Source organism: Aythya marila (assembly GCF_965140915.1).
Source record: "Aythya marila genome assembly, chromosome: 1".
In the NCBI taxonomy this organism is placed as follows: Eukaryota; Metazoa; Chordata; class Aves; order Anseriformes; family Anatidae; genus Aythya; species Aythya marila.
This window is the reverse complement of record NC_139042.1, coordinates 55,118,562-55,137,878: the sequence shown is the minus strand read 5'-3', so window position 1 is coordinate 55,137,878 and position 19,317 is coordinate 55,118,562. Positions and strand designations below refer to the sequence as shown.

General features: G+C 43.7%; 1 protein-coding gene across 6 annotated transcripts in view; it reads right to left on the bottom strand.

Moving 5' to 3' along the window:
- FARP1 (FERM, ARH/RhoGEF and pleckstrin domain protein 1) overlaps nt 1–19,317 on the bottom strand; it is a 194,887-nt gene that overhangs the window by 22,001 nt on the left and 153,569 nt on the right. For 4 of the 6 annotated variants that reach the window (XM_082754402.1, XM_082754403.1, XM_082754400.1 and 1 more), the window contains exons 14-16: nt 10,031–10,221; nt 8,127–8,216; nt 5,797–5,930 (exon numbers count right to left, since the gene is read on the bottom strand). In XM_082754402.1, coding sequence (XP_082610528.1) covers nt 5,797–5,930; nt 8,127–8,216; nt 10,031–10,221 — 415 coding nt within the window. The remainder of the gene's footprint in view (nt 1–5,796; nt 5,931–8,126; nt 8,217–10,030; nt 10,222–19,317) is intronic. The other 2 variants (XM_082754401.1, XM_082754399.1) reach the window with 1 other exon arrangement.

The window sequence follows — 19,317 nt, the reverse complement described above, 5'->3', positions numbered from 1 at the left end:
TTTCCCCATCACTTCAAAGACATTTGGATGTAGCAGATCTCTAATCTCCAGATGTGCCCAAAAATGACTTCAGTAATACAAATTGTCTCCTTAAAATGGAGTTAAATGCACTGAGGCCTACTTAGCGTCACCAGGACTTTGTCCCAGGACTCCACATGGTGTGACTATGAGATTTGTACCCCAAATACATACCTCCTGGCTGCACACCGTACAAAGACATTTCCAAACCTGTGCATCCCAGAGATGAGGAACCAGCTGAATCATCAGCACTCATACATTTGAGAAGGCAGATAAGGATCACAGCTTTGTTTACACAAACATTTATCAGGCTGTTCTTCCTGACCACAAGTACTATTTCCCAAACAAAAAATGGTTAATAAATCAGCATTTAGCTCATCTGCCTAACACCTCTCTGAGTGCTTTTTATTACAGGTTTTCAAGCCGGGCTCCCATGAATCCTGATTGAGCCTTCGCCTTTCATATGCTAAGATCTAAGAGCTTTCTTGCAAATTGCCAGGCACACATTTCGCAGCCACATCTGGCAGAGCCGAGCGGCAGCAGCTTTCCTCAGAAGTGCCTTCGAACAGGGAGTCAAATTATTGGCTTCCCGGCGAGAAGATGAGTCTTGCCTACATTTCTTGAAAGTACGTAATGCTTTTTCTTCCCAGCACATGGATAAGGCCCAAAACACCAATTCGCACTTCCTAATAGGGCTTCCTGGGGTGGAAATGGCTATCCTGGCTTGCCCGGGCATTGCTCTCTGCAGTGCTTTAGTGATCGACCAAGGGGGGAAAATTTATGGCTCGCCATTTGCCTCCCCCTGTCAGAATTGTCAGAGATTTCTGTCAGAAAGCAGTGTGGAAACCTGAAATCCAAACACTTAAATGGGTGTGGAAAGATGAGCTCAATCTTTTGGCTGGAAAACATTGCTTGTGATCGCCCAAACGACCAGGCTATTAGACAGCTCACATAAATGCAGGAGCAGAGCCTGACTGACTTCTTGGCTTCAGCTGGCTGGATGCTAACGGAGCATGCCATGCTCTGGCTGCGCTGCCCACACCTCTCCCTCCTTACCAAGAAGTCTCTCAGGCCCCTGAAAAACAGGAGCCAGCTTGAAGACACTGGGATATTGCTCCCATATGGAGTAGCAAAAAGGGCTGGGAACTCCTGGCCTTGCACCCAGAGCCTTGCTGAGGGGCAACCTGGGTGAGGAGTCCCGGTACCCAGTACCAGAGTGCCTGATGCTCTCCTCCTGGCTCGTGCTAACAGGACAGGCTCACGTGCATCATTCTTTCCCACCTCAGATGGCTGCCTGCTCTTTTTCCCTCCTCTTCCTCCCTTGCCTGCCTGCCTCCATCCACCAAGGCCATCCTTCCTCTCCTTGAGGCACAGGGCCTCAGCAGGTCACTTGGTCCAGGAACATGGTCAGTGCCATCAACAGAGGGCTCAGCACAGCTGGGGCAACTGTTGGGATTCCTGGGATGCTTCACTGAGCTGGAAGCAGCACAGCACAGGGGTCAGGCTTCCCACACAGGTGGGAAACACCGGCCACAGCATGCTGTTGCTGATCTTGTGATGCCACACGGTAAAAGCGCTGCGAATCGGCTCAGTTTCACGGCCAGAACCTCTGGCTGTGAAAAACGCAGTAAATTCCAATTTTCTGCAGTTGGCTATTGGTGTCAGCATCAATTCCCATCTTGTTAAAAAACTTTCTCACTGAGATCTGCTGCTCTTAGGAAATGTAGTATGAAAAATGGGTGGGTTGTATGAAGAAACAAATCAGACCTGCCAGAATCTATAACTGGGTCAAAGGGTTTCCAGCCCTTCAGATGTTCGGTAGCAAACAATCTGCCTCCGAAGGCAGATTCAAACAGCCCAGAAGCCTTCGAGCAAGCCAGAAATGCTCTCAATAATGTGCACAATCTGAGCTTCTTTGAGCCAAGTACTAAAAGTTTATAGGTGTTTAAATAAATTAAAACCACAGAGTCATCACCAATGGTTACGAGTGGTCTTCCCCTTGCCTTGGTCCCTTCACAGCTCTTTTACAGAGCACCAGCTTCAGTTTGATCCAAGTCAGAGGAGGCAGGCTGAACTGCTATTTATTGCAGAGCTGATAAAATCCAGCATCCTACTCACCAGGGGAAAACAGATTGCTCATGGTGGATGGAGGCTTTTCCTCTCAGAGGAGCTCCCACAACACACCTGAGTAGCTAGGGGCCTTCAGTAGCCTGGTGAAGTCTCTATAAGACACTCATCCAAAGGTCTTTTTTTTTCAAGGGAATGCAGAGCACGCTCGTGTCTCACCTTCATTCCCCACTACCTGGAAATCTAAAAGAGCTGACGCACAAAATTCAGATATAAATGAGTTGGCGTGAATCCTGACAGCCCCTGACTACAGCAGTGCCATGGAGCTCGGTGGCAGCCAGGCTCACAAGGACCTACACACTTGCTCTAGTGGCTGGGCAGGGCTCTGTGCTGTGGTGGTGAAATGTGTTGAAGACCACTGCCTCAAAAATACCCAGGGCCAAAGACATCGGTGCAATCACGACAGCACAGGCATTGAGCTTATTGACCTTGACCATGCTGCTGAAGAAATTCCTTACCACATTGCCACCAGCTTGTTCTTCTACACACTGAGGGACAGTTTATTTTTGTCACTCACTGTTTAATTAAACACTAATCTCCATAGGATAGAGTTTATTGCTTGCAACTTATCTCAGCATCTGTGGCACCGTACAAAAAACCCAACACCTCCAAAGTAACACCTGCCAGCTAATCCGCCTCCCTTCCAATTTCACATATTTAAATCTTCCAGAACTTTAAAAACAAACATTTGCTCTAGGTAAACCCACGCTGCTGGCTGCCAGCTGAGTCCAGGTCGGGAGCAGGAACGTGACTGCACTTCTGTCAAACGAATCAGAGCAGCTGATAGAGAATTCACGGCAGCTCTACACCGACTGTGGAAGGACATGCAAGAGCTGATCTGCCAAAGTCAGAGTGAGGTGCCCAGCTGGGACAAAGTTACCTCATCAGAATATTTTTGAATTGCAAAGTAACTTCACAGTAGATCGGCGCTTCGTGTTGTACAAAAACTGCAGTTTTAATATGGTATTCGGAGTCTTAGAGTGAGGTTTCCTGCTCTGTGAAACCATAGCCTCTGGACAAGGAAAAGTTGGAAAACAAAAGGCTTACTCAGCTCTGAAAGAAGCTAACTGAAAAGGGGAAAAAAAAAAGCCTAAATGTTCATTAAGAGTTTCTTTTTCCAGTGACTCTAGCTGAGTTCCCCAGATCCCTCACTTCAGTGCCTGTGTTTGTGGACCTCACAGCAACTGAGGCTCCAAAGGGCGTGAGGAGTTCTGGCCCTTAAATGTACAAACTGGGAAGCACAAGGTTTTATTTGCAGTCTTTGAACCTTTTATAGAGTTCAAACGAAAAATAAATCTGTTCTGCATGGTTTGATTATCTCTAAAAGTCACCAGATTTGCCTTCCAAGGTCTCTTCTGAAAAAAAATGAATAAACTGGATTCACGTAGCATTAGCAATCATTCCTCATCTCCCCCTTAACAATGTTTCATTTCCTCAGTGATGGGGAGCAGTTGCAGTTCTGTATCTCAGCTCCTCACAGCACACTGGATACCACCAAGATCTCTCAAGTGACTGAAGAATGGCCCCATCTTGTCTGTGTCATTTACAGCTGCAAAGCTAGCTGAAAACATTTTGCTTAAGTCTGTAAAGCCATCTTCCAGTGTGAATCTTGGAAAGAAGCATTGTAAACTGAAAGGCAACCTGCCTCAGAGTAACAGGGGTCCTGTGAAATGCACTGTCCACTTCCAATTGCTGCTGTGGGCTCCCTTGGCCTGATGTGCACAAGCTCAGAGGTTGTGGTTACCACCAGGCACCCAGGAGTTTGGCAGCTTCCTCATGCTTTGTGTCACGGGCATAGGAAGGGAGATAACAGTCCTGTATTTCTGTTTCAGTATATACTCAGATACACAGGGCTCAGAGGAAGGTGAGATAGAGGACATTGGACTGGAAGCTCTCAGAAACTGCATGCTACCTTGGCAATGTGTGAAATGAGTGGGACAACTTCTGCTCCAAACATTTGCCTATTGCTTACAAACCCACGTATCGAGGGTATCAATACAAGTTACAGGCAATCTGACTTGGTACCAATCTCTTTTCTGCATTACTCTTTCTAAAAGCGTGTTTTTCATCAAGCCCTTCTACAGGGAGCTGAATTCAAGTTAGGTACAGTCATTTCTAGCAGCTGTTTCAAAAAGCTGAAGTTTGTTCTCTACTCTCTCTACTCTCTAATCCCAGTAGCCTAGGGTTAGGCTGTTATTGCAGCATAATGCAATTTTGGAAAACATCACATCTGAGCAGGAAGTTGGCATCCACCTGTAATAACAGCAGCAACCAGAAGGGTATGGAGGGAATCTATTTCAACACGTGCCCTAGGAATCAGCACCCGTGAAGCTCACTAGATCAGACTGGTCTGCTAGAGAGCAGAACTTGGTCCTTTACAAACTATAAATCGTCCTTTTCTCACCACTTCACCCTTCACCCTCACCCTGACCACTGTTAATCCTACACCATGGGCAGAGAAACAATCACTATTCACAACATTTCAAGGAGGCTCCTTGAAGTACCTGCCATAAATATTCCTTACTGACAAGCAATTAACACCAGCAAGTAAGAATCCTGACTCAATTAAAACAGTAGCAGCTCAACGAAGAAAAGGAGATGCAGGCAGGGTTGCTGTGCAGCACATGCCTTGGAAGTAAGCTTACATAAAACATCAACCACAAAGTCCTGGCCAAGGATGTCAGCTCTGAGAGGCAGTTTCCAAGCCCACTAATTCTGGAACTGTGCAGGGTGGGTTTGGAAAGCACCCGTCTGCAGCGTGCTGTGTTCTCATTCAGGCACCTAGATCATCACAGCAAAAGATCTAAACTCACATGCTTTAGGACTCTGTTTTGCTTTTGTTTTGATTCATTGGTTGCACAGGTATTAAACTGATTAGCACCCATCAGGTCTGCCTGCAAGGACACCCATTCACTGCTTTCACACCACTTTTCCATGGTCACTTTTATAACCAAGAAGGAAAAGCTGGGTTCTCAGGACTGACAACCCACCATAAAATGCCTACACAGAGCATGACAATCCAGTGCAGACAGGTGTAATCAGAGCAAGGACAGGGCTTCTGCGTGCTCAGACATCACTGGTCAAATGCACCGAGTCTTGCCACGGCAGTTACTCAATTCACAGCTATTTCACAAAAATGCCACGTTTTACTGCCACTATTAAGCTAAGATAGAAACATTTTAGGGTCAATATCCTTTTCTAATACTCTGTCAATTTGTAGAGGGTGCTGTGCACCCTGTGTGTGTCATATATAGGCAGTTGGTCTCTGAAATTCCTCCTATCCTACACCTATTTGACAGAAACAGGATTTGGTCCTTCACCTCCCCCTCTTTATTACTCATAAGCCTTGCTTGCAGCATGTTTTTTCAGAAGAGCAGCCATATAGAAACACTGACATTTGGCAAAAGAAGGCTTCATCCGGTGTTACAATCTCATTTACGTGTGTCTGTACCTGACTGAGATATCTGAACAATAGAGCTTGTCAAGTAAACACGAACAAAGCATGATTCAATATCTGAAGTCTGTTAATAAATGACATCTGTGGCTTTCACAAATGAATCACAACAATCAAATCACAAAGAGTTAGCAAAAAGGGAGTGCAAAAATGTTAGACTGCATGAAAACAAAAACAAAAACAAAAACCAATCTTACCACAGAGCAAGTCTCTGCTCAATTTCCTTGAGAAAACCAGTGTGAAATTTGTGCAAAGGTTCGAAGTTGGAGAAAATGAGATTTTTCAGTGTTTCGGGCATGCAATCCTCTTTACTCACGGCACTCTGAAACCACTACAAACAAAAAGAGAAGCAAAATTACCAAGTGGGTGGAATGCAGCAGGTATGACCATTTGCTGTCTTTAAGCCCTTGACCCAGAATGGAGCTGGTTAGCTGGCAGTAGCAAAATAACTCAGGCTACCCAATATTCCTGCATGCTCTGGTGCTTGTATCAGTGGTCAGGCCCTGAGCGGGTGAAAAAGGAACTCCCTTCCCCTTGGCCATCACTCACCAAACCTCAAAAATTCCCTTCAAGCCCAAACTGGATTTACAAACATTGTAGGTGCAAGGGTTATTTTCTCGAGAGAATACTTGAAAATGTTCCAGCAAGACTGCAAAACATGCTCTGCATTTTCTTTCGCTGAGTCCTGTCTGCAACCCCTTTGACAGGAGCTGGTACAGTAAACACTTGTGGCCACCCTGCTGCTCGCAGATAGAGAAACCAAGCCTTTTGCCAGGTGAGCAAGGAAGAGAAGCCCATTGCACTCCCAAGATAAGACACGAGGAGTCGGGAACAGGAGGGTCAGCAACAGACACTGTTAAGAGTGCAACAGGCTCCTGATCAGTTTTGCTCTACGTTCTCTTTATTTTATTTGCACTGGGAGACATCAGGGTGATGTACAACCAGAGGACTATGGGGCTTGCCAAGGTGGCAGACTATTCTCTTCAACGTGGTAAGAGCACTCCCTCCTTGTAGCCCCAAGGGGTTCCAGCTACCTATGGTTGACTTCCAGCAGGCCCTAGAAGGCTGTTGGGACCATAGATAAGGTACAGCAGGCTTGACACTGCATCGGCTGGTGTTGTCCCACACCTAGGATAATCCCAAGCCTACCTCTCCCCCACTTTATTTCTGCACCGAGCAGGTTGAAGAACTGCAGAGCTACCAATGCTCATACTTGATGCATGAAACTCTCTTTTTCAAGGACACTGGCTCCTTGTTCACTCCCAGTGGCCTCCAGTGCCAGAGATCTCTGGGGCACAGCTGATGGGTCTGATCATCAGCTTAGTTTTAGGCCTCTCTTCGAATTTGTCTGCTACAAGGATAAAGGGCTGGGTGGGAAGTGGGGTTAGGCCTAAGGCAGAAACTGGCAGGGAGCTGGGAAGAGCTGAAACATTCTGCTTCTGAAGCCACCGGGTGAAACGAACGCTGAAAACAGCACATGTGTTGTTAGGACTGCAGCAAGGATCTCTGTCCCACACAGCCTGGTCTCTTCCCTCATCAGCCTGGCATCTCCAGGAAGCCAGGAGCAGTAGGCAGTGAAGCCACAGCTATCTTCCAGCCTCCAACAACCACGCTGCTCCAGCCTACACTGGTTATGTCTAAGCTGGTGTCAGACCAACTTCATCTGCCAAGTGGGCTTCTGGAACAGAAGGGAAGCTGGGGAGAAATTATCTCCCTGGTTCCCTGCTGCTACCACCTCTTCTCTGCAGCATATCCTCCTTACCACAACACTCCATGCAGGAGGTGGCAACGCACCCTCAATGCACAACCTCACAGAGGTTCACACGCTCTGCAATTAAATATCTGGGAGGTCTGGAACTGGCAGGACTGCTGACATACCATGAGAGGTTTTGGATCTAGTGGATCCTTTTCACAGATGATTATTATTTAAGGCCACATCTCGCACACGTTGCTCTTGGAAGTTAAACAAAACTGTCGTGTGTGCAAAGCAGGCACATAATTTGTTTTGGTGATTTTAACAATTACACGTTCATCAGATGCTACAAAACAATGAGTTATTTAACAGACAGTTTTACTTACTGAAAAGTCAGAATCATTCATGGAGGTGCAGTAGGTGCTCTGCAATACATCATGCTAAATGGAGGGCATTTAAGCCAGGAGAAAACATTACTACGCCTCCCTAGGGAGCTACTTCAGTTTTAAGAGAAATCACTGAAAACCCACAGGCATTTTTAGTAATTGCAACCACAAAGTATGAGAGCAAGAAAGAATAATTGAACTGTGTTCCAAGTTCCTCAACCTGAAAGGGTTTCACAGTGCATGTTCCTAACCACAGCACAAATCTCTTGTTTCTGCTTTTTTTCTGCTACTTCCTCTCTAGGGTTGTACTCCTGTGCCCAGCAGAGAATACCTACAGTGCAGCACATAGAAGTAGCGTGGAACGGTGGAGATGTTAAATGGAGCAGATGAAATCGTGCTGCTGACTAGAGCTTCACATGTTTCATGAGTAATGCTAAAGTAAACATACCGATGTGATGACTTCAAGGTCCTTCAGGTATGTTCGTTCTGTGGTCGCTACTTCTTTAGCAATGAAGTAAGCTTTCTCAGTTGGGAATCTCTGCAAATTGCAAACACATTAGGTTTTCGTCTGCTTTTATGGAGCTGCTTTCTGTAGGAAAAAAAAAGAACTGCAGACAACAATCACCAAGAGAGTTACAAACTAGTGACCCTTGCTTGTGGTTACTGTGACTCATGCTCGAATGTTCATAAGCCCTGAAGCCCTGAAAACAATTCTGCCTTGCCAACAGAAGAGAACAAACACTTTCAATGGGTTCTTGAGAGATTTCTTTCTGCCAAGGGGACTTCTTTAGCTTTGGGGTGCTGATGTTCTTTTCAGTTTATTCCACACCTCTGGAGCAGGACATACTCTGGAGTTCAGAAAGAAATTGTTCGCAAGCTAGGCAACTATTTGAATCAAATTTGGCAAATCCTACAAAAATTAGTGTCTGATTATTACCGGTTTCATTGGCAGGGTAAGAATCCGCAGCAAAATACAAAAAATGAAATCTGGAAGATTTTCCCCATCCAGACAGACAGCCTAACAGTGAAAGAAATGAAGGATTTTAGGGTTTGCTGCAGATTTCAAATTCCAGAAAACAAACAAAAAAAAAGCAATCCAAACCCTCCAGAACTATCCAAGAGGCAAAAGTGGTTTTGAAGAGCTAAAGGAACCCAACTGGTTTTGTTCTGTGCTGCTTAGGAAGTAAAAAGGAAGAGCAAAACATCCACAAATCTTTTGCTCTTATGTTTCTTCCCTGAAGATCAACCATGTAGCAGATGCACCAGAAAGGGATGTGAGGAGAGATTGTGTGGGCATTTCTCAGTGTACGATCCCATGGGAACCATCAGCTACTGGTATAAGCTACAACAGTCACTGGCTGCTGTAACTTGGACTGATGCAGAGAATTATGAGTCTATTAACAGTTTCTTGGCTTTTCTCCTCAAATTTCTCTCTCGCATGTTTTCCTTATACGTGCTGCCACTTTCCACCAAAGCCAGCTGAGTTCCTACCTCCTTCCTCCTGAGATGCTCTCAGCACAGGAGAAAAAGCAGGCAACAGAAGCACAAGATCCCCCTCTCGCCCTGCAGTACAGGCAGATGAGCCAGCAGACACCCAGAGCACCCTGGCTCAGACAGAATCCCTTCTGTCTCCGATGACAGTTTTGGATGTGATGCTCCCTTATGGCTTTGCTGCAATGATGGGGCTGAGCCAAGCACTCCCAGCTGAGCACTGCAGGCTGTGGTTCAAAGAGAGCATTTTCCACTCCAACTGCTCCCAGTGGTGCTCCCAGCAGGGACAGAGTGCCGAGCCTGGGTCATATACTCCTACAAAGGCTCATCTTTTCTCTCTGTCACCTGGAAATTCTCTCTCCAATAATACAATGGAGCCGACTGTTTTGTTACAACAAACTACTAAATGCTTCTCCTTAAAAACCAAGTCAGGTTTATAAGGAACCCTGTCAAAACAAGCTCAGAATTAAGGTTGCTGCTCAAAGGACTGGTCCAGATTCATCCCACCTTAGGGCCATGGAGCTACCTACATTCTCTATACTGCTTAAAGAGGAGTTAATTCCCCAATTCCTGCACCTCTGTTCAGGAGGATGAATCCAGGCCACTGAGCCCTCAGCTACAGATGCTCTGTGGTTCTGGCCAGACCCACTCCAAGCCAGGAGTCTGGCCTCAGGAGCACATGGCTGTTCTTGGAAGCACTCCTACTGACCACAGCAGACACCAAGTGACCCAACTCAAGTAATTTGTGTGAATCTATGATGAGAAAGCTGCAAGGGGTGTAGATATTTGTCACTTTGACAAATAGTGGTAGTCACAACACAGCAAAGAGAAGACAGCCAAGGCCAACTGCCTCTGCCTTACCTTTCTTCGGACCTCTTCCTCTTCCTCAGTCCTGATGCACGATGGGTCATTTAGTAAAGGGCTGATCAAGGGAGATGACTGCTTGGCATCAGGGCTCAAGTTTGGAGATAATGACATATTCACCACTGATGGTCCTCCTTGGGAATTGATGGAAAGCTCTGAAAGATGAGGGCTGCCAGTCAGAGAACCTGCTAAAAAAATGGTAAAAGAAATCAGTTAGGACAGGCTCTCCCTAAAAAAGTACCAAAAAGTTACAACCCCAAGAAGCAGCCTGTGAAATTACACTGCAAGACGCAGCCATCAGGGTCCTCAAACTAGTCCAAACAGACTTGGAAGTCAGAGGAGCTGCATCCACTTGCGTTAACCAAGGGACTGTAGTATTCTCTTAGCTGATGAAACTGGCTGAAATTAGTGTCTCTGTAAGGAAGGGGTCAGGGCATACGTGACTAAACTGGAAGATTTACAGCTAAGTGTTAAATTAATACCATTTTTTTTTTCCACCAATGTCATCCACTCTATTAAAGATTATAAATACAGCAAGGGAGTCACCCTAGGAGTGCCATTCTTTCTAGCAAAGTGAAACTTCAAAGACTCGAATCAGTACTTCAGAGGGAGCTACAGGACACAAGTTAGAAGAAATTTATCTAGTGGAAGTCTAGAGAAAAAGAAACGACTTTCTACAGCAGTGTTGCTGCTAAGTAACACCAGGCAAATCTAACACAAAGGGAGGAAACTACTGGTTCCCCAATTGCTACACACAACACAAGTATGCATATTATACCTTGTAGGTCTTTCCATGCTCCTCTGATTGTTTGGGATGGAAATGCTCACATTACATTTACACAAGAAAAGCAATATTTTTAATGCACAAAGCACGACAACTTTAGATTAGCACAGATAAAAAGTCCCATTGAATTTTGGATGAAAAATATTAAAGAATTAGACAATTAATTACACTTCCATGGATTCATATACACTACATTAAATATTACTGAAATTAGCATTTTGTCTTTTTGGGAGGCAGCCAGACTGCTGACTGCACAAAGGAGAGAGTTTGCCAAAAAATGCCCACTGTCCCCTCCTCCAAACCTCCATAAATCTAAATTTGTTTTGGAAGATGGATCTTTCATGTGGAAGAACATTTACAGTCTGTATGCTTTTGGCATCATACCTTAATATCCAACAAAAAAACAAACAAACATGTGACAAGGTCTTGATTACTACAGCTAATAGGCTGTCTAGGATTAAAGGTAAAACATGTATCACCATGGTCAAATACATTGTACTGTCATGGGTTTATATCCTCCCTAGATTATGATAGGTAAGTGTTTCTGCTACTACCACACAGCTGAGACACTCCAGTAAACAGAGGCACCAATAAATATAATTAGGCCAGTAGTTAAACCTATTTATTTTCTGGAAGAGCTTAGATTTATTGCTAGAACATGAATGTTTTCCAGTTCCAAACCAGTTCATGTTTATATTTCATTCCTTTGAAAAGAGAAATAAAAAAACAGTACAGTTATCAGTTTACGTAATCACGACAGTTATGTAGCCTATTATAAATCAAAGTTCTGTATTAATACAGCTATCAAGAAAGGATTTACCAACAGTTTCGCACTAAATCAGTGTTCAGTGAAATCTGAGAGAATGCCACAGCTTGTTACACAAATGTCAATTTTATTGACACTAGCACACAACTGTATACAGTGTTTTCAAAAGAAATGGAATTCATCAGTGAGAAATCGTGAAACAGATTAATAGCAAGGTTGTAAGGTTAAAAGTTCTGCACTCTACATTACAAAAGACATAAGAAAAGTGATACCAGCTCAAACATGGAAACAAAGAAATTCTGGCACTATGCCTGTCATACGACAGCAAATAAATGATTTGCACCTCTGTGAGAAGTTCACAGGCATTGTATGCTAGAAGTTAAATAGCACCTATCTGTGATAGATAGATATAGATAAATCAACATATCTACCTACCTAGTTATGATCCTAGATCTAACCTTGTATGTACTGGAATTTTTATCAGTACAACTTCAGGTTTTCAAACTATAAAATATCAAATGGACAATGAATTAAAAAAGACTTCCTAATCCACACTTGGAAGACATGACTTGGGAGAAGTATTATAAAAATATCCAGAAAAACTGCGCCTGGTGGTTCACAGCGTTGTGTATGCACCCACTGATTACAGACTTGCACGCCAATACATCACTGCCTTTTGCAGAGCTATTTCACAGCGAGTTGAAATGCTACATTTTAATTTTTGGTATTAACATGGACATGAGCAGTGACCAAATCTAAACACCACCACCTAAAAGCAAGAGGCTAGACCCCCATCTACCAGTATGCTGAACAACTCAAAATTAAAGATGGGTATAAGAAAGTGGCTTTACTGCAAAAGGGCCTCAAAATGCTGATACATTAGCACATTCTGGGGCCTAACTGCAACCAGCACAGCCATAAAGACCACCACACTGAGTGTTGTTCAGGTAAAAGCGGGAAGCCAACTACCTCTGCTGTAAGAAAGTCAATAAATCACGAAGGAATGAAAACTGAAGGTCTTCACTCCACCGTCAGGACATGTGTCATGCTGATGGGTCAAGGCAATGATGTCAGGTGACTTTTTCATGGAGGTGAGAACCAAATAACCTACGTTAACCAAATGGGTTTTTCTTAGTGTCTCCTCTGACCTCCCACCACAAAAGAGTATGTTCATATAGGCTCTACTCATCAACTACATACTGCAGAATATAAACAGAAGAAGGAAGACCATCTTATTTACAAGCTACTGAAATTCCTCACATTTTACCCCAAAGAATTCCTTATTATTAGCAAATTATCAGCCTAGCAGCTGTCAGACACCAAGTGATATTGCATAGTGCATTGGAGGCTTAAAAGGTTTGCAGCTGCTAACATAGAGCTGTCTTTACTTCAAGTAATTTTTTTCAGATTCAGACTTGAACTGAGGGGGTCATCCGTTAGATATAATGGAGCTAGCCCTATACACCCAAACCACAAGATGGGTACAAAAGGATGTTTATCTAAGGATGGCTTGAGCACAAAAAAAAATCTGCAGAACAACAATGGCATTTCACAAGGTCACAGAGCATGAAACTATGGGTTACCGTCCTAGTTTTGGAAGTGTCTCAGATCAGCCCCCAGCAACATACCGGTTTCATGTGCTAAAAATGAATTCAGTGGTTAAAATCAAATGCTTGTTGCAGCTTGGTGGTGGGAATACATGGGAGCACTGGCAAGCTGCAGGTGCGCAGCAGGAGAGGGACTGGTTGGGCTAGCCATAATCTATCCCACCAGCAGTATCTGCTTTGCTCTAGGCTCCCACCAAACCCAAACGTTAAGCCACAGGGACTGGTGCTGAGTTTGGTGCCTGCAGACACCTGGGCTGGCTGAGCTATGCTGCTTTAAAATACGCCCAGTACAGGCTGGGGGCAACGTCCATATTCATTACTTTTCACCTGATGAAGAAAATCCCTCCCAGAGGTCAATGCAAATCATAGGGGTGCTGAACTGTGTGCTGCCTCTTTCTTTGTTGACTGCATAGACAGCATAATATGACCTGAAATCCCTAGTCAGAGGCTTTAACCTAACAAAGCAGGGCTCTTCTCTTTGTGAGGAATATAAATGGGGTCCAATATATCCTGAAGATACTCCCTCCTCATTTATTCCTTTTTTCCTGAAACTTCTGAGTAACAAACTCATGCCATTTAGTGCTCTGCATCTACTTCAGGTGAAACAATTCCCATCCCTACACGCCGTGTTTCAGCAGTAAGGAAGAGAACAGTAATGTGAAGCTATGTTCCTCCTCTGTGGAGTACCAAGAAGTGAAAATTACCCAATTATGGAAACATCAACCATTACTGAAAGTGACTGAAATTCTGCTGGAAAGCTTCATGTACAGCTACAGTCCTCGTTCAAACTTATCTGTTAAGGGTTATATTCTCCTCAAGGTTTATAAGTTCATTGTTAGAAATTAAAATACATTAAGAGCCAGCAAAGTGCCTTTCTCAGTACCTGGGCTACCTGAGCAGGGCTCCTGGCTTATTCTCTCAGACTTGCTCCACAGCTACTTAAGCCAGGGGATGTTTTGCCAAGTACTGCAGGCTTTTGACATCCAGATCCCATTTACTCTGCTTTAAGGGCGGATGAGTGTTCTTGAAACTCCAGTCTGCTAGCTGAAACCCCAAACTGTTGCCCCTCGTCCTTGCATTACTGAGCGTACTAATATGAAGGCTCTTCAATATGAAACTATCAGCCTGAGCTGCTGCTGCTTTAGCCACCGTAAATCTAGCTTCATTTTCCATACTCACAGTGGTTGCATACCTCTAACTTCTACCTAAAAGTTTTGGCCAGAGAAAGACACAATCCAAAATGGCATGGGGGAGGAGAGCTCCAGATGAAGTAGCAGGAGTTTTCCTATGCATTTTGCTGCTGACTAGAGTACCTCAGAGACTGGAGAAGAGTTTAAGGAGGGTGTCCATCTGTTCTCTTCCCTGCTGTGAACCAGGCATGGCCACACTGCTGAGCTAACAGAAGCAGGGGATGGGGATTCTCCTCTGCTCTCCTTCAGTGCAAGAATAACCCCCCACTGACTTCCACAAAGACTGGAGGGGGACCAGTTCATCAGGCTGCCATCCTCTTGCCCATTAAACAGGAAAAGCTGGAGTGCTGGATACAGTTTGTTAGGAATAAATATCTTGAGAAGTGGTTATACATCAATCAGAAATTCATGTACAAACATCCCTGAATGCAGTACTAAAGAATATGGGGAGGAACGGGAAGGAAAAACATCTCAGGAACAGATGTGATTTCACAAATAAGCAAGAACCGTGCCTGGCATGAAGGCGAACATGGCAGGGAGAAAGGTTTGCTCTGAATTCACACCTTCAAAATGTGTGCCCATGGCAAAAGTGGCACTGAGAGATTTGGGAGAATGGTGTACCTTCTCAATGAACCAATTTCCTCAGATTTAGGACACGGCATTTGCCAGCAAATGGACAGAACAATTAAACCAGTGACAGTTTTACAGCAAAATACCAGTTAGAATGAGTAAAAGCCTTCAATACAGGTAAAAGTAAATTAAAAAATAAAAAAAAATTAATTCCATGCATACACAGTTAAATGGCTTGACATGCTTATATTCTCATTAAGCTTGGTGTAGGTTTAGTAGCCAGCAACCTCTCCAGTTGGTAAAGGTCCATGCTTTATTGGTATACTGCAGTATTAGACAGTGGTGAGTGTGAAATCAGACAGTAGCTGCTGGTAGCTTACATTGGGGCATGCTTGAGTCTTTAGGACAAAGAGTAAAATTTGCAGCCTGGGAAGGAAATGGGGTGAGCGGGCATCAGACTTTGGCCTTGGTCTTTCCAGACAGAAATAGAGCGACCTCTAGAAGGGTTCCCTACTGAACCCAGCGTTAGGGTTAATTTATTTTTGTTTGTCTTTAAATCAGCGTGACATGGTGCTACAGCAGAACTGAAACCATTGTGGGTACATGCAGCCCCCATGGAAGCTCATGCCAGAGATACTGTCTGTTTCCACAAGACATCTTCCCAAGACTGCAGTGATCCTGCTTACAGGCTACAGCAGGCGGACTCGGTCCCTGCTGGGTGCAGCCTTCATTAGGAAATGAAGGGCAATGCAGTCATGCTCAATGGAGCTGAAATGCCCTGGAAAAAAGACCTTCTTCCCCCCTCCCTCCACTCTTCTGCTCCTCAACGTGCTGTGGTTTCTTAGCTTGTAACCCACAGCCTGGGGGCAGAGGGGTTGTTTCCTCCAGATCTGAGATGAGGAGAGCTCTATGAGACAGGATCACTGTAATAAGAGGAATTAGGTACTCCCAATACAAATAGGTATTTCTGCAGTAAAAAAGGACATCGAGACAGCGCTCCAAACAATGCAAGGAACAGAAGATACACCATGCTTTGAGGATAAAGACAGAACATTGAAAAGGCTTTTTCTCCCAGAGAGGTACATGCTGACAAAACAGTGCATACAATGAAACAAAAAATGTTTCTCTTTGAACGGCGTTAAACAAATGACAAAAATGAGAATGAAGTCCCCAGCATTTTCGATTTTGAAAAAATTAATTTGGACTCCTGAGACTTGCCAAAAAAATCTATGCATGTGCACACACAGAAATCAAGAAAGGGCCGGATAGGTGAAACACAGCCAAGCTTATGAACTTTTGTTAGTGGGTTCAGGTGAGTTTCTTAGCAGGAAAGGGGAAAAATAAGGAATTCAGCTACTCAGAGGTTTCAAGTGCCTCACAGAAAAGCAACAGGCATGAGCACTAACGTCCACTGAGCTAAACAGAAACCTACCTCTGATCTTGCTGTAAACCATCAAAGGCAACAGGACAACTGTTTTCTTCTCAAAACAAGATTTGCAACATCTTAAAGAAAGCTTCTAATCTAATTTTAACAAGCTGGAAAGCTCTTGAATCAGAAAGCATTCATTTTCCTTCAACCTCCCATGTTCAGTCGGTGACAGCTGTATCATTACTGGCTTTAGAGCTAATTTTTATCAGTACGATCTGTGGATTTTTATGGTTCTCAGGGGCCAAAACTGTACAAAAAATCTTCCATAAAATTACACCTTAAAACTCTAATAATTCCATAGCAAACTAAATATTTACCATCATGTCATGCAAATTTATGATCCTAAGGTCTTTACCTCCTTTACTGTAATAACAACAACATTATTTACACTCCTACTTGTGGAAAACACGCCTGTGAATACTCGGCTCAGCCAGGCACACAGGCTTTCCAAATTTCCTAACGTTTAAAAGAAAGTGCTCACTGCATTTTATAAGAAACAGGAAACAAGCATCTTGCTTATCCTACATTTGTGGACCACAGAAGTAGAACAGAATACAAAATACTCTAAGGAACTGCTACATGCCACCCAAACTCGGCTTCTTATTCAAATTATGCCTTTGATTTTTAAGCAAAGTTTCGTACTTTAAAATATCAACGGCACTGCACAGCCTGACTGTAGGGAAGAACACAGAAGATGGTTTTGTTCAGGATCCACATGTTGCACAAGAGCTGTTTCCCTTATAAATAAGTAAATACCATGCACACCCTTGTCTAGGCATAACTCAGCAACTTGACAGATTACTGAAATAGAATAAGAAAGACTGTGTTCATTTTAATTTCCTGGAATTTATGTTTCCTTCCTTTCCAGAACCTGACAGCACTGGCAAGAATTTTCCCTAGTGCAGCTTGACTGAAGCAAGTCAGCTGCCACCCACATTCGAGAAAACTTAACTCAACGGTGTCATCTTTGGGACCTCCAGATGGTAACACCGTGCATCAGCCACTTGCAGTCAGAAACCCCCAAATCATCATCATCAAGTAGGAGACACCAACAAGCAGTTGGTATTTGACAAATGGAGTGGTCTCCTACCACTCGTCTTTGACAGCAGCTAACAAAGGAAAGGGGTATTTATTAAGAATTTTTCCCGAATATTCAAGTTCTCTCTTATGCTTAGGGTCTTTCTTATCTGGTATGGAGAACAGGAGTGACCCCCTAAATGGAGAGGAAAGAGAAGGGCTAAAAAGCACAGAAGCTGCCTTAAGAAACTACATCATTCAGAGAGATGTATGTTATTGGAAAACTAAAGAGGGCTTTGGCTTCCTCCACTTTATACATGCCTGAACACAGAACTTCCTTCCTTCACACTCACTGCCCCTTCCAGCTGGTGAACAAGGTCTACAAGGTCTTTGGTCTACATCCTCAACCACAAAGGTAAGCGACACCCAGCTGCAACTACTTCACGCGCGCGTGGAAGTTGGGAAAAACTCGGATTGTTAATTTGCTCCTCGTCATTAGACGTTAGATTGCTGCAATTAAAATTTCATTCTAAAGTCACCTCTGACAGCAGTCTAATGCCTCATTATGACAAATGAGACTAGTTAAACAAACATGGCATTTGACACGATTTATAGGCCAGACATCCTTACTTGTGTTGAAGAACTGTTCCAGAAATAGCCACGCTTCATGCTAATTGCATATAAATCATACTGATGAGATCTGAATCACTGGTTTTCAATACTCAAAATCAGGTCTCTTCCGTCCCTTCAACCACCTGACACAATTCCCACTCTCTGAGCAGGACCTTAAGAAACTACTGGGGCTTTAAACTCTGGAAAAGACTGGAAAACATGGTATTCCAAAGGGAACTGTAAATAAACAAGGCTAGACATTTTTAGTGCATGCAAAATATTCCCTATTCTTCTCCTTGCCTTTGTCTTCTCATCCCTGAAATCCCCCAGAAGAAATTCCTAGTTGAGTATGGAGGCTCTGCATGTTGGTGTGTTTATCATGGGGCAGAAGAAGAGATAATTTGAAACATCTCTGCTTCTAAGTGAAGAAAAGAAGGAGCCATAAACAGGTTTTAGATCTGTCTACCCCATTTTCCAGTTGGCTTTCTCCAGTCTCCACCAAGTAATTGCATGTACAGATAGAGAGGCCAGACAGGAACTTCTGGCATGAAAGCAACTGCTTCAGAAGGAATACAGCTGCTTCAGCTCATAAAAGCTGCTCCACAAACATCTGTGCAAACAGAAACCAGTCACACAAATATTCAGGGGGAGAAAACGGGTCCTGAAGCAGTCTGGTCTAATGATATGAGCCCCGTTTAGGGAACTCATTCACAAAAGATTATTTTTTCACCCTTCACTGGGTTCTAATGATCATGTTCAGCATTGCCGAGGCTGCTGGAGAAAATCCTGTCTCATTTTGCTTGCCCTTTAGACTTAACCTGGTAGATTGATTTCATATTTCAAATTAGCAACATGCAACTCCTTCATTATGACCATTCATCTACTTTATAGCTGATCTCAGCTCCATATAACTCATGTAATGTACATGCAAATACAGCAAACTTAAAAATGTTCAGTTACGCAGCATTTTTCATAGATGGAAAATTCTCTTACAGCATTTCTTTGATGCAATTTGCATTTAGCATGCACTACGATGGTTAATGGGATGGTACTTGTTAGGCAGGCCTATGAGGGATGGGTGATTTGAGACAATGCTAGTACCAGGCATAAATCATCCTCAGAGAACACTCTTCTCTCTCATGCATAAGGAATATTTTCACTATGGGAATGCAGACTTAAACCCAAAACAGTACAGTCTGGGCTACTCAGATATCAATTATTCAAAACTATACCTGCAATATCCCAGGCAGAGCCTGGCTCCCACATCAATTTGCCACTGTTACATTTTCTGGGATCTAAACAAATTTAT